The sequence below is a fragment of the Neodiprion fabricii genome, chromosome 5 (assembly GCF_021155785.1).
Source record: "Neodiprion fabricii isolate iyNeoFabr1 chromosome 5, iyNeoFabr1.1, whole genome shotgun sequence".
Taxonomy (NCBI): Eukaryota; Metazoa; Arthropoda; class Insecta; order Hymenoptera; family Diprionidae; genus Neodiprion; species Neodiprion fabricii.
In genome coordinates this window covers 27,672,872-27,686,647 of record NC_060243.1, presented here as the reverse complement: position 1 = coordinate 27,686,647, position 13,776 = coordinate 27,672,872, and the positions used below count along the sequence as shown (strand labels likewise).

General features: G+C 35.7%; 1 protein-coding gene across 22 annotated transcripts in view; it reads left to right on the top strand.

Annotated features, from left to right (window-relative positions):
- The window catches only part of LOC124183683 (serine/threonine-protein kinase MARK2-like), a 63,496-nt gene that overhangs the window by 31,513 nt on the left and 18,207 nt on the right, over positions 1-13,776 (top strand). For 13 of the 22 annotated variants that reach the window (XM_046572482.1, XM_046572481.1, XM_046572483.1 and 10 more), the window contains 9 exons: positions 4,850-5,074; positions 5,404-5,782; positions 6,217-6,452; positions 6,751-6,862; positions 8,119-8,231; positions 8,448-8,649; positions 8,786-8,986; positions 10,525-10,726; positions 12,536-12,703. In XM_046572482.1, coding sequence (XP_046428438.1) covers positions 4,850-5,074; positions 5,404-5,782; positions 6,217-6,452; positions 6,751-6,862; positions 8,119-8,231; positions 8,448-8,649; positions 8,786-8,986; positions 10,525-10,726; positions 12,536-12,703 — 1,838 coding nt within the window. The remainder of the gene's footprint in view (positions 1-4,849; positions 5,075-5,403; positions 5,783-6,216; positions 6,453-6,750; positions 6,863-8,118; positions 8,232-8,447; positions 8,650-8,785; positions 8,987-10,524; positions 10,727-12,535; positions 12,704-13,776) is intronic. The other 9 variants (XM_046572485.1, XM_046572470.1, XM_046572484.1 and 6 more) reach the window with 6 other exon arrangements.

The window sequence follows — 13,776 nt, the reverse complement described above, 5'->3', positions numbered from 1 at the left end:
CTATTTAAACATGCTTTTGAAACATGATCATATATATTTTGAAAATTGGAGCGTGTACATATACGCTCTAATTCTATAAATATAAGTACAGCATGTACATATACGTATAGGTGTAATATATTATTATATAACTTTCGTAGCAGCGATCGATTAATTTGCTGATTAATTGGTTGATCAATTATGTGTATGATTACATGCGATTATTTTATAAATCTGATTGAAATACAATCGTACGGTAAAATTTATCGAGGAATCTACTCGAAAACGTTTCTCAAGCTCGTTACCTTGGAAAGTGTGATTTTTCAATTATTGTATGACTGCTTTTCAAGTTTATTGAAAATGTTGAAGCGAATACGACGAGAAATCGACTCGGTTCGAGTCGTTCGCTCGCATTGAGTAAACTTGTATTACGCTGTATTTATCTTATCGCAGATTTGTTATCCTTGCTTCGAGAGAGTCTCGATGCTATTTATAAACAGCTTGTATGTTATATTATAAAGAAAGAAGCTGAAAATATCGAAGAATTTAAAAGGAAAGTTAGACTAGGTTTTGCGTCTTGTTCCATCACGTTGTGCGATACATTTTTTTTTTTTTTTTTTGAGATTCCTTGTACCCCGAAAAGACAAAAAAAATCGCTTGTCTCTGTTTAGAATTTTTTAACTCGTATATAAATATATCTACCCGGAGAAAAGAACTCGTTCACCCAAAGGTAAATTAGAAACTGAATATTTAAGTCTGTAGGTAAAGTCTGCGAAATTCTCAGGTAACTAAAATAAATAATTTCACCTGATCATGCGCACCGTGAACGCGTTGTTATAAAACATCACCGTCGGTGATCAGCTGACGTCCAAAGGGACGTAGCAGCAGCTGAATCAGCGTCAGATTTCCGACTTTTCTCATAGCTATAACTTGGGATGAAGGCATATAACCACGAACCAATTTTACGAACTTCACAATCTGAAACTTAGAACAGTGATTTATTTCAACATAATTTGTGCGAAAAATAAATTATATTTCTTAGGGTTAAAAAAATTTCTGCTCGCTACGATAAAAAGAAAGTTTTGAAATGACGGCAAAGTAAGAATGTAAAATTAGTTTGTTAGTTCTGAAAATCACAGATTTGATCGACTGATCGCGAACCAAATAAATGGCGAAAAGATTGGAGTTTTATTCAGTCGAAGAAATTTAGCTTGAATTGCAAGCGAACAGTAAACGATTGATAAAGTCAAGGTTTGGTTGGTCGAGTTGAAATTAATAACGATAATATTTCGTCGACATGAAATAACGTCTGGAACCCGCAAACTTGAATTGATAATCATGATTGTGAAATGAGAAATTGATATTACAACAAAAATGTGTCGCGTGACGGATTTAAGAGTCATTACGAAAACCCATCTCATTCTCTCCTAAAACATCGATTCGTTTCGACATTGTTTGTGTCGTGATCGTTTCGATACTGGGAATTGCTTTCGGGTCAACCAGGAGTTAAATTGTCACATGAATTCACGCACGAATAATTCGTAAAATATAATCTCAAAGTGTCGTGTCTTGCGGCGAAATAAACATATGAAAAATCTTTACGATATTTATTCAACCGTAACTGACCAGTTACCGACCTTTCCGACGAATAGCACGAACACTTTACGATAAATTCTAAATTGATTGAAAGTATAACAAAAGAATGAGATGGATTCTCGTGAAAACTGTTACATGGTTTTCAATTGGCTGCACTGAGTCTTCACCGAGTGCATTTTCCCTAGGATTTCGCCTTTGCTATTGGTTGAAACCTAGGGAAATCAGTGCAGCCAGTTGAAAACCCTATTAAATCGGTCACGTGACACACCACACTCGAAACATCTCGATTTGTATTTCGACTCGAAAGTGAACGTCGACTATTCGATTTTTCTTCAAACTGGGTATCATTCGGCCATCGCAGGGTGAAGTTGGTGACCGGCTTTGCGTCGCCGCGGGTTTTGGTGGCTTCCACGATTCGTCGTCGCCATTGCGCGAGCGCGAAGATATTTAGCCCAGCGAAAATACGGCCGGTGTTGTATCCTAGCCGGCGGTGGCTCTAGTATTGATTCCTCCACCGTCGCCCCTTGTCTTCAGGGTCTTTAGTCGCGAGACGGTAACCAGCCTCTCAGGAGGATCAAATCAGAGACGATCGGAGGAAGAAGTCACCTTCATTCGCTGTCAATATAAACTCGCTCTTCCCTCGTAGATATCGTTAAGGTTTCGGCCTATGACGTTTTCCGAGGGGAAAAAATCGCGATAATTGAGGCGTCTCTCGTCAAACTTTTTTCGGTTTGTCTCCTCTCTATGCTTGTGCGCCAGTGTGATGTGAGAAACACAGGATTGTGATGACATCGGTGATCCGTGCAGCGAATTTTAACACTCGTATTTCTCGTTCGTCATATTTCAATTTTAATTATTTTACTTCGAGAGCGACTAACTAATCACTATTGATCACATTGCAGACCGTGCTAATAAGTCGAAAGAAATTTTTTTAAAGACTTTTTACTGCCGTTCCTTACGGCTATTCATTTTTTTCTCCATATTCTTTGATTCAATTTATTTATTTTTTCTTACCTACTTTGGTTTATACAATTCCAGTTTTACAATTAAAAATCTCTGATGAACGTATGATTCAAAATGAACCGAGTGGGACAGATAATAGTAATAATAATACCATCAAACGTGATAAACGAGAGGAATGAAATTCGCGAGTAAGCATTATGTCGCGGTTTGTTTTGATATATATTAAAAGCAATTTACTGAGAGAACCGAGGGTGTTTCTCCGGGGGTTCGTACCGAACGAATCGATCAATCAATGCCTGCCCTCCTGATCGATCGTCGTTGTTCATTTACTGCAGAAGTTGGGAAGGATGTGTTTTCGATATTTACAATCTCGGACGTCAGAGATCACATAGTTATTGTCGTGGAGGTAATTCTCTACGTTGACGTCGGGGAAGAGGAGGAAAAAAAGGAGAAGAAGGAGAAATACAGCTGCCGGAGGTGGTTTCAATGTCATCGACAAACTTCTCGTCCTTTTATTCTGTTGACTGTTCATCCTCACCGTCGTCGCCTGTAGTAACAAACTTAGCGACAAAAAGATTATTAAATAACTTTTGAGGATTCCCCGTCGTTACTTATATTCGACAAATCGCCAAGTGGTTCCCCCCTCCCCCCACCCCTTATTATGCTTGTTATTCGTACTCTCGACAACCACGAGCCTCAGTCAAGACAATTATGATCATTTTGCTCGTAGTTATCGATCGATTGGGGTGACGCGGTTTCATCTGTGTAAAAGAAGTTTAAGTTTTCAGTGAAAGTTAACAAACCCAATAAATTAACTTGTCCGAGTGATCAACGCGATGATTGAACACACTCGTCTCGTCTAATGTTATGAAAAAGTTAATGAATATTTTACGCGGTACGAGAATGAAAAAACAGTTATAAACCTCACATCTCCATTTGAGAAGGACAAATGAACCGAATAATAAATATTACTTGGATTCAAATCGAGTGACCGGAAATTGTGATTATTGCAGCGTTATTTGTATTTTCTATTTATTTATTTACTTTTTTTTTTGTTTTTATTTCTTTTGTTTGTAAGTGTTGCAAAAATCTACGCGAACAGGATGAGTTAGAAAAATATATATCTAACAAGCACAGATCCTCTGCGAAAGAGTATTTAATCGAATTTCGTTTTCGCTTTATTTCATCTACTTTTTGTTATATTTACAAACTGATTACGTAACTCATTATCTCCTTGCCCTTGTTCTTTGACAAAATCATCGTCAAGCTGGCTGCCTCTAAAGTCGCCACCACCTGCAAGATGGTCACCCGCGGCCTTTTGCGGGTAATGTAACGATATTGTAATTTTTGTCATTGTTGCTGTTGTACTACCCAATATAACGACAATTATTCACTCTATACAATTAGCTAATCACTTTGGATGATATCCTGCATTTTCTCACGTATTTATACACCTTCAATAACTGCATGAAAGTTTGCTTATTTATACTCTACAGTGACCGTTATTACGGAGAAAAAAAGAAATCGATAAAAGTTCAATTATTGTAAATACGAACGTGAATTTAAGCGTAAAGTGTAATTGTAAGAGTAATTTAAGTATAATTATAAGAATTTAAATTGTCACTGAATTATCTCGAGGTGACCATTGTGGTAATTTATCAATGAAGAAAAAAGTAATGATAATAACGTACAGGGGCGCACATTCAATTTTCTTTTTTATGGGTTGAAATGAAGAGGAAAAAAAGGAATGAACATTTAAAAAGTCAAAAACTTGAATTAAGGAACCAGCTGCTCACAGAAATCTGCAGATTTTCTAATCTCATATGAGTCGTGTAATGTTTGTAATATGATAAGTTGAACTATTTAGAAGTTTCTTTGAGAGAAGTCTGACACTTGAATGTCGTTTCCGTATATCCATCAATGACATAAATGTAAAAAATTTGTTCTCATATAATGCCAAGTTCCCAAATTCTCAATTGTTGACTGTTCAAATTGATTGAATATAATATGTCATTTCGTTTCTTAAATCTAACAAATTCATGTCATATTCTAGTTTAATGTTATGAATAATCTGCATGAATGTTGTTGAAAAAGTAATTTTATATTAAGATCACCAGGTTCAAAATTTTACCATTCATCGTAAACCTTGTCAATGTTTGATAATATCAAGTACATGTAAAGTTTATCCACGCAAGGACCAGAAAATTTATAATTTTGATTTCGTGATTTATAAAAAAACCCAAGAAATGTGAAGAAGCTAATGATAAATAAATGGATACAGTCATAATAATGATTGTTATTGCTATTGCAGACAGGGGATGGCGTGGGGGTGTCGAGCAGTGTTCCGCATCACACAAGATTGTCGTCAAGAAGCCGAGCACCGGAGGAACCTCACATTGGTAAATACAGGCTATTGAAAACAATCGGTAAAGGTAACTTCGCCAAGGTGAAACTCGCCAAACATGTTCCAACCGGAAAGGAAGTTGCCATCAAAATCATCGACAAAACACAGCTCAACCCTGGCAGCCTTCAAAAGGTGAGAAAACTGGTATAAAAATGTTCATTGTAAAGAATTGGATTTTTTTTAACTTTTAAATTCAGTATTTAATTCTTGTAAACCTTAAGTTATTAAGAGATTTAGTCTCAATTCAGCTATTGATTAAGTACATTCAGAGGCTATTTTTCATTCTTTGGAAGAGAAAATTTTATCACACGCAAATCGATAGCTTTTTGAAAACTAAAAATTAGCGAAAGAATTGCGAAACGAAATCTTTTGCACTTCCATTTCTTTCACATTGTTTTCTTCTTTCTATTTCCACAGTCTTTTAATTACGTTCTTGTCTTTATTTTTCTTATACGCTGCAGTTATTCCGCGAAGTAAGGATAATGAAAATGCTGGACCATCCAAACATCGTCAAACTGTTCCAAGTGATTGAGACTGAGAAAACGTTGTACCTAGTAATGGAGTATGCGAGCGGAGGGGAAGTGTTTGATTACCTAGTATTGCATGGTAGGATGAAGGAGAAGGAAGCCCGGGCTAAATTCCGTCAGATAGTTTCGGCGGTACAGTATTGTCATCAGAAAAAGATCATCCATAGAGATTTAAAAGCTGAGAACTTGCTACTCGACAGCGAGATGAACATCAAGATTGCTGATTTTGGATTCAGCAACGAATTCACACCCGGCAATAAACTTGACACTTTTTGTGGCTCTCCGCCATACGCCGCACCAGAACTTTTTCAAGGTAAGTGACATAGTAAATATAGTAACCTAATTGAAATATTAATATGACGAAACAGAGGAAAAAGTGAATTCTGTGAATTAAAAAGTTTGGAAGGTGCCACTGAAGTAGATCGAGTTGAGTTTATTTGAATGTCACATTCTTATAATGTAGGAGAAAATTTAGATACTACAAATATCTGCTGTAGAAGCCTAACCTAACATAACGATATTTATTTTTCTAATTTTATATCGATCGACTTCAGTTGTAGCTTTTGAATGATTTATTTGGTAATGTTTTACATAATAAAGTTTAAATGATGTGTTTGGCATTTTACATTTAAATTTGAATAAAATCACCAAGACATTCGATTCTCTCGATGTAATTTGGAATGAAATTGAAAGTGTCCGTCAAGTTTCGAACATTTCTCACTGTAAATATTTTTTACTTGATTTCAGGAAAGAAGTATGACGGGCCAGAAGTCGACGTATGGTCATTAGGTGTGATATTATACACATTAGTTTCGGGCTCACTGCCATTCGACGGATCTACGCTTAGGGAATTACGAGAAAGAGTATTGCGGGGCAAATATAGAATCCCGTTCTACATGTCGACCGACTGTGAAAATTTATTAAAAAAATTTCTGGTGCTCAACCCCACAAAACGGGCCTCGTTAGAGGTACGTGGCGATAAGGTTCGAACGTGTTCGTTTGCGCGCAATCCAGCCCCGCAGGATAATCCATGGACCGTTTTTTTACGATCTTGATATTTGTTTGCTACTCGATTCGTCGAGGTGTAAAATTATATCAATGACGATAAAAGACAAAAGAGATGATGAAATTTTGAAAAGCTACTCGAGATTTTCAAATTTTACCATGCGACAAACGGTCCCAATTGATTATCTTGTTTTCGATGATATGAATGTGGGCAATTCATTATTTACCCTTTGGGACGTTAACTTGATGTTTTTTTTTTTCTGTTCTGGTTTACAGAATATAATGAAAGATAAATGGATGAATATGGGATACGAGGAAGACGAATTAAAACCGTACTTAGAACCGGAACCCGATTACAAGGACCACAAGAGGATAGGTGAGTCTGCCAGTATGTACATAACACTTACTACCTACCGTTTTTATGTTTAGTACGTGTGTTTTCGTGTTTGGTTGGAAACTCTGGTCGTTATATCGACACAGCGAAGCAAAGAACGTTGATGAATTATTTTTTCATCGATAATTTGGTCTTGTTTACTGTTATACACTTCACTGCTAAATGAGAGGTGAAATGATAAAACAACGAAATTTTTTTAACCTCAAACTGTACGATATCGAACTTTTGTCCCAACTACCATCGTTTCCGCCCACTGCCGTCAGCAATTGTCGCCGTTTTACGACGAGAAATGCTCTCGGACAGTAGATTGTATGTTTAGAATAGAATATTAGATCGGGAGATATATCAGACGCCCGATTAGTTGAATCCTCGTCGATTGAATTGTTGCGATGAACGTTTTCTATCGTCATTCCAGCTACTTGCAGTATATATATATCGAATATTTTATGGATTGGCAGAAATTTTCCTCGTGAGATATCGGAAATTCAATAGTTTAATATTATTGTATCAAAATACGTTCTGAGCAACAATGAAGATACCTTACCGTTTTCATTGCACAGTTATGCGCACCAATATTGTGCTTGTTCTATTATTGTTTTGTCTTTCGTTTCTAGTCTGATATATCTATGCATGCAACGACCTATGGTTTAATGGTTAACAAAATAATAGCATGCGTTATTCGTTAGGTATAGATCGATCTAGGTAGATTTTATCGATCAAAAATCGTCTGGGTAATCTACTAATATCAAACTCGTTGGCTGGGTACTTTTTTTATGCCGCGTTTTCAGGACAAATTTTCATTGGATCGAATTCGTTGTACGATAATATTTGTCACAAAAATTCGCTGTGAAAATATTACTCCATTTCCAAAATTTTCTTGTTTATTTGTCCTCTTTTTCCTTCTGTCTCTATTTATTATCTAATGTTTTCACGTTTTACAGCTTTGACAGAAGCTGTTAATATAATCGTTACATTTCTGACAATACATTCACTCAATTATCAAAGTATATGAATTCACAAGCAACGTAAAGAATTTGATTTTCATTACCGATAATTTATATCCAGATCCAGTTTCATAATTCATATTCAGTTGTTGCAATTTAATTAAAAGAAGAGAAGCAGATTATAAAAATATGTACAGAAAAGAAATGAAAAGTAATTATTTCTCGAAGTAAGTACATGACTTAATGGTAATATAGCTATTTTGTTTGTTAGATTTAACTATGCCTCTTGTAAAAATCCTGTTACAGAGGCACTAGCTAGTATGGGATATACACGAAGCGAAATAGAAGATTCCCTCGGCCAAGCTAAGTACGACGATGTATTCGCCACCTATCTACTACTAGGAAGAAAGACCACAGACGTAAGTCCGGGCGCAGTAAGCCCTTGAAAAAAAAAATTAGAAAATTGACAAAAGCGAACAAATTATAAATTGAAGAAATTGCATCAATTTATCCTTTTTCCCCGACACACTCTGTAATTCTCGTTGTTTATTTGTCTTTGCTTTTATTGTCTCTCTCTCTTTTTATCCCCCTTTTTTGTTTTTTTTTGTTCTTACTTTTCTGTTATTTTGGGACAGCCTGAAAGCGACGGTTCTCGGTCTGGCAGTTCGCTGTCGCTGCGCAACATTCCGCCCCAAGTAGGATCAGGGGGTGGCGGAGTCAGTGGAACGGGGACGGGAGGCGCAGCACAGAGTCCCTCGCATCGAGGTGTTCACCGCAGTATTTCAGCTAGCAACCCAAAACCCAGTAGACGAGCTTCTTCCGGAGGTGAGACACTCCGTAAGTATCGATAAAAAAAAAGTTATGTAGCCGAAGGAACACTGAAGGAAGAAAATAACGGACTGAAGGTTTTTACCGACTTATTCAATATTCCCAATTTCTACTGAATATATAACGATTGGTCTTTTATTTTCAGGGTGCGCGCCTAGTCCTGGTAATACGACGAACCACAATCATGCAACGACTGGTACGGGCGCTGGAACCTTAGCAGGTAGCGGTGGAAGTAACTTTAAACGTCAAAATACGGTTGATTCGGCAACAATAAAAGAGAACAGTGCTCGCGTACCTGCGGGTAGACCGTCAGCACCGAAAAATAGTCCAGGACAATTAGACACCAGTGAGTTGACTACATGCTTTTTGCTAAACCATTCTCTTTTTCTCTATATACGTACATTGTATATTTCTCTGTCCATTTTCTATTTCGTAATTTCTCTTCATCTTCTCATCTTTCTACCCAATTTCTTTGCCAACTCTTTAATCCTCTCCTCGTCGCTGGTAAATGACGATGAATTTAAATTCCATGGGTTTATTATTATCTGCTGCGATATGTTACGAATCTTTTTGTTCCGTTCCCTTGCTTTTTTTTTCGCTCTCCATGTTGTTTCGCATCCTTATCTCTTTTTCTATGTATCTCTCTCTTCGTGTTCTGGCTAATATAAGAACAATGTGCGGTCAATTTTTTTTTTTTTTTTTTCCATCAGTTTCAATGACAGGTAAAAGATATTAGTAAGATATTTAACTGAAGGTTGCCAGAGTAGATCAGAAACTAGCGTTTAGTTTCTAGACTCTAGTCTAGATTTAGGTTCGCTTTTTTTTTCCATTTGTACTGCTCGGTTTTTATATCCCTTTGCACATTTGATAGCATGATAATAACAATATGTTACAGCGAGCATTGAATTGTTCAAACTAGACTTTATTGGTAATGTTATTGTCATGGTTTTAGGTTTGAAAAAGTTTATCATGTTCAAAAATCGTTATTATTATTATTGTTGATGTTGTTGTCGTTGTCGTTGTTTATCTCGTTTACCTCTTCACTTCAAAATTAATTTTTATCTGCCGGTTTGAGAAACTAGGAGACAAATACGACTGGATAATTTAATTCTTTTCCGCATAAAATAAAAACGATATTTCTATTTTCTGCTTTCTTTCAACTATAACTTAAATTTTCTTTGTTCGTCTTATTTGTAAGTAGATATGAATTAAGTTTACATTATGACAGCAACAATCACTGCCACTTTTTGCGCCGCAATTCAAATTCATGGTACAATTGAATAAACTTGCTTCACAGTTGAGATGAAATATTTTATCGTGATACATCTATGTTTCGATGCTTGTAATACTCCTTTTTTCATTTCAAACTTGTCAACTATATTTCTTTTCTTTACTCTTCTTTTCTATTCTGTTCATCGCTGCTTTGAGTGTCGCAATTATTACTGTGTTAGATAACAATGGTGATGTCGCTAATAATGATGATGATGATAATGATAATAATAATAATAATAACAATAATAACTACAATCATTTCTTACAGTAATTAATATACTACGTAAACTATCATCCTAAAGGTTTATTTTCTGTACACATTTACACTATTGCTTGGTGCGTGGTGAATTTTTATTGTATCTATTTATTTACTATTATTTTTTTAATTTTTTATTATCTTCAACTGTACTTACAAATGCATACAAATCTGTTTCCCACGTTTTATTCAAACTTTTCTCTCTTCCTTCGCAATTCTTCATTTGTCGGTTTACATTTTGTTACCCCCTACCCTTTCATACGTTCATCATTTGTACATATACATTACTTATATTTATTTTAAGTTACGTTACGCTGCTTTGTTTTGTGTTGGGCCGTATCTAATTGGGGTTGCAGTGACAATGTTCATTATAGGTGTGGGAACGAGTCCTGGTGGTAAGTCGAGAGTCGGAAAGAGCAATACAATGAACGCCGGCGTCGGCAGCGGGAGACCTTTGACATCTCCAGCGCCAGGTTCGGTTGGAAGACGCAGTACCATCTCTTACGATCAAGCTAAGACATCTTCCTCTTCCACGGAGAGAACCAACGATGTTCCCAGGTACGACGACGATATTTTTAAAGTATTTTTTTTTCTTCTGAACTTTTGTTTCTGTCCCTACACTTAGTCTATACTGTTTAAGAATCGACAAACGTCCTGTCTTTTTTTTTGGGGAAAGAACGCTGGAAACTTTAAATCTAACTTGGATTTGTCTTCGACTACGATATTCATTTGAGCGCTATTTTCCGAATTCAAATAATTTCGAGAAAAATGTGAGGAAATTTATAATGTTTCATCTTTGGAAAGAATCTAAATTGTATATATAATTCTGCGCTGAATCTTGTTTGGTTTATAGTTTTCCTAGCGTTGTCAACAACGACGTTTCATAAAGTAACATACCTGTGTTTGTTTGAAATTCGAAAGTAATGTTATGTTTTGTTTTTGGTTTTGTCTTGAACTAACAAAGCGACAAATATAGGAAGATGAGCACATGTTTTCACACGTAGACTAATCCATTAGAAAACTATTCTAATTGAAATTAATATTCGTTAACGCGCGATTTTATGTTTAATACAAAATCCACAACCGCAGTCTCTCTTATTGTTTCTTGCATTGCTCTAGCATGCTGGCTGTGTGCTGTCTGCCAATCATTCATTTTTTGAACTACCTACTTAGCTGCTGCTGCCGCTTCACTTGAAACTTAGGGCAGAAAATTTACAAAACCAATAAAAATGATTGCGACTACTTTTGCCTCTCGTAGATCATAAAGAGTGTAAGGAAAATAAAACATCGACAAGTTTCAAGTTATCTAAAGCTTGTTTAAATAAAAGCAACTAAGTATAGGTAGCACCTCACTAGCATCATCATTACTCATCCCATCGTTCAAACGGAAATCAAAATGAAAATAAGTCATTCATTACGGAGTGATGAATTTGCGACGATCAGAAAGACTAATTCAAAATGAAAAGTAAAAAAACTTTCATCCGAATCAGTCGGCCAATTTCAAAAGATAAAAATGTTCTCTATATTTTTAGCATAGATGATCACTTGCAAATTTTGTTAAATTTTCATACAGACGATGTAGGAGATGAGATCGCGTAGTATTTTTGGTCCTCAGTCGTTACGTTCAAGGAGCTCATTAGATTTTTGCAGAATATATCTCAATTTTACCTTCTTAATAGATTCTCTCAATGGCTGCTCGTCACGAGAATAACTCATGGCAAATTAAAAAAAAGAATAACTGTCTCCCAAACTGTACTTTGGTTATATTCTACTCTGGGTAGATTATCAAGAATCATACGAAATTATTCGAAAACATGAAGATATTCTAGGTAAATCGTTAATGTTTAATTTTACGAAGTTTCCGACGATAGTTGTTGAAAATTTGTAAAATCTAATGAAAACTCTACGTTATATAAAAAATCGCAAGATATCATAAAATCTCTTAAACAAGTCTGAAATCAAAGAATCTATCAAACTTTCATAGTATTCTAGACTTGCTTTAAAGATTTTATTATATTTTACGATTTGTTAAATAACGTAGAGTTTTCAATACTATTTTCGTAGAATGAACTTACCTTTCAAATGCAGTGTCATTTTTGAATTCTTGCGACACACTATGTGTTGTAAAAATAAATTGTATCCCTATTGATATAGTTTGCATAAAAAGGCGGTGAAAGTTCGATGAAAAAAAAAGTAAAACAAGGCGCGACGAGTCTATTAGTATCGGTGTTAATTCCGTCAGTTATTGCTTCTTCGTCTTTCTTCTTTCTCCCTATTTTCTCATGGAAAAAATAAATTATGAAAAAACCAAAAAAAAAAAACCAACGAACCAGGGAATATCGGGTCTTCTGACTGGTTTTTGCACAGCCTCGGCGAGGGCACTAGGCCAGCAAGGGGTCACACCAAATCTGCAAGCATCAGCGCGGGCCACCGATCTTCGAGTGGCGTACAGCCCGGCGACAACTCGCTGCTGGACCCGCAGCCCCGCAACGCCCACAACTCGTTACTCGCTACTGCTGACCCTCTTAGGCAGAGGTACAGGGCGACCAATACCAATATCAAAACATTCCGTGTATTATAAATCGGTAGGAGGGTAGCCACCTTTGACCTTGTCTTATAAAACTAGCTCGTTTCTCGCTACCTGCAAAAGAGAGATAAAAAAAAAAAGGAAGAAAACGAAGATTTCACGATTTATTAAAAAGAGAGCGCACGACACACGATAAAAAAGTTTTCTCTGGAAGCAAACATCATTGGCGCAACTAATTTTGGTCTTAATCAAATTTTTATCTTATCAAATTCTTTTCATTTCTTTTGTCGAAGGCTAATTTTGCAAACTGCAGGTTAAGCGATACATAGATATATATTTTTTTTTTTTTGTCTGTAAATACGTGATAAAACGTACAATGCAAGTATTTATTTTGGTAATAAAATGAGTCACGAAAAGAATTGTATGCGTTATTTATAAAGTTTGTTGATTAAAACGGGGAAACAATAATCTTGAACAAGTCATCCTATAAAAAATGATCGTTACGGATTTATTGCCGTCTCTTTTTATTTGAACCGTACAATTTCTTTTTCTTGTCTATTCTTTTGCAGATTGTGAGAATTGGGCGAGGTATTAAAGGTGACTTGCTACTACTCCAACCGACGTATCCCTAATTATTTACATTTTGCTCAAGTTTTTTCTTCTAATTTATTGATTTCCTGTTATTTTTTTCCTTCGTCAATTTATCTTTTTTTGATTGCAACTCAGGTTTTTCATTATTTATTGGGCCACTAACTCTCTTCGAATCCGTAAAACAAATTTATTTCTCCGGGTTGAAACACCTTTTACATCTAACATAAAATATACTGATTGATAAATAGCAGACGGAGAATTACTTTAGGATTATAATGTATGAACGGGTTTCAACGATACACAAAGAATTGGTCAATACCATCCAGGCGCCAATATTAATCGACACATCGTTGTTTAGGATCTCTGGGACGGTTGCTGGTCGATCGCATTAATCACTTCTTGTTTTTGATTTTTTTTTTTTTTCTTTCCCATTTTCCTTCTCGTACATTATGTGTTATTATTTATTTCGACGAAGAAAATTGTTATGCAT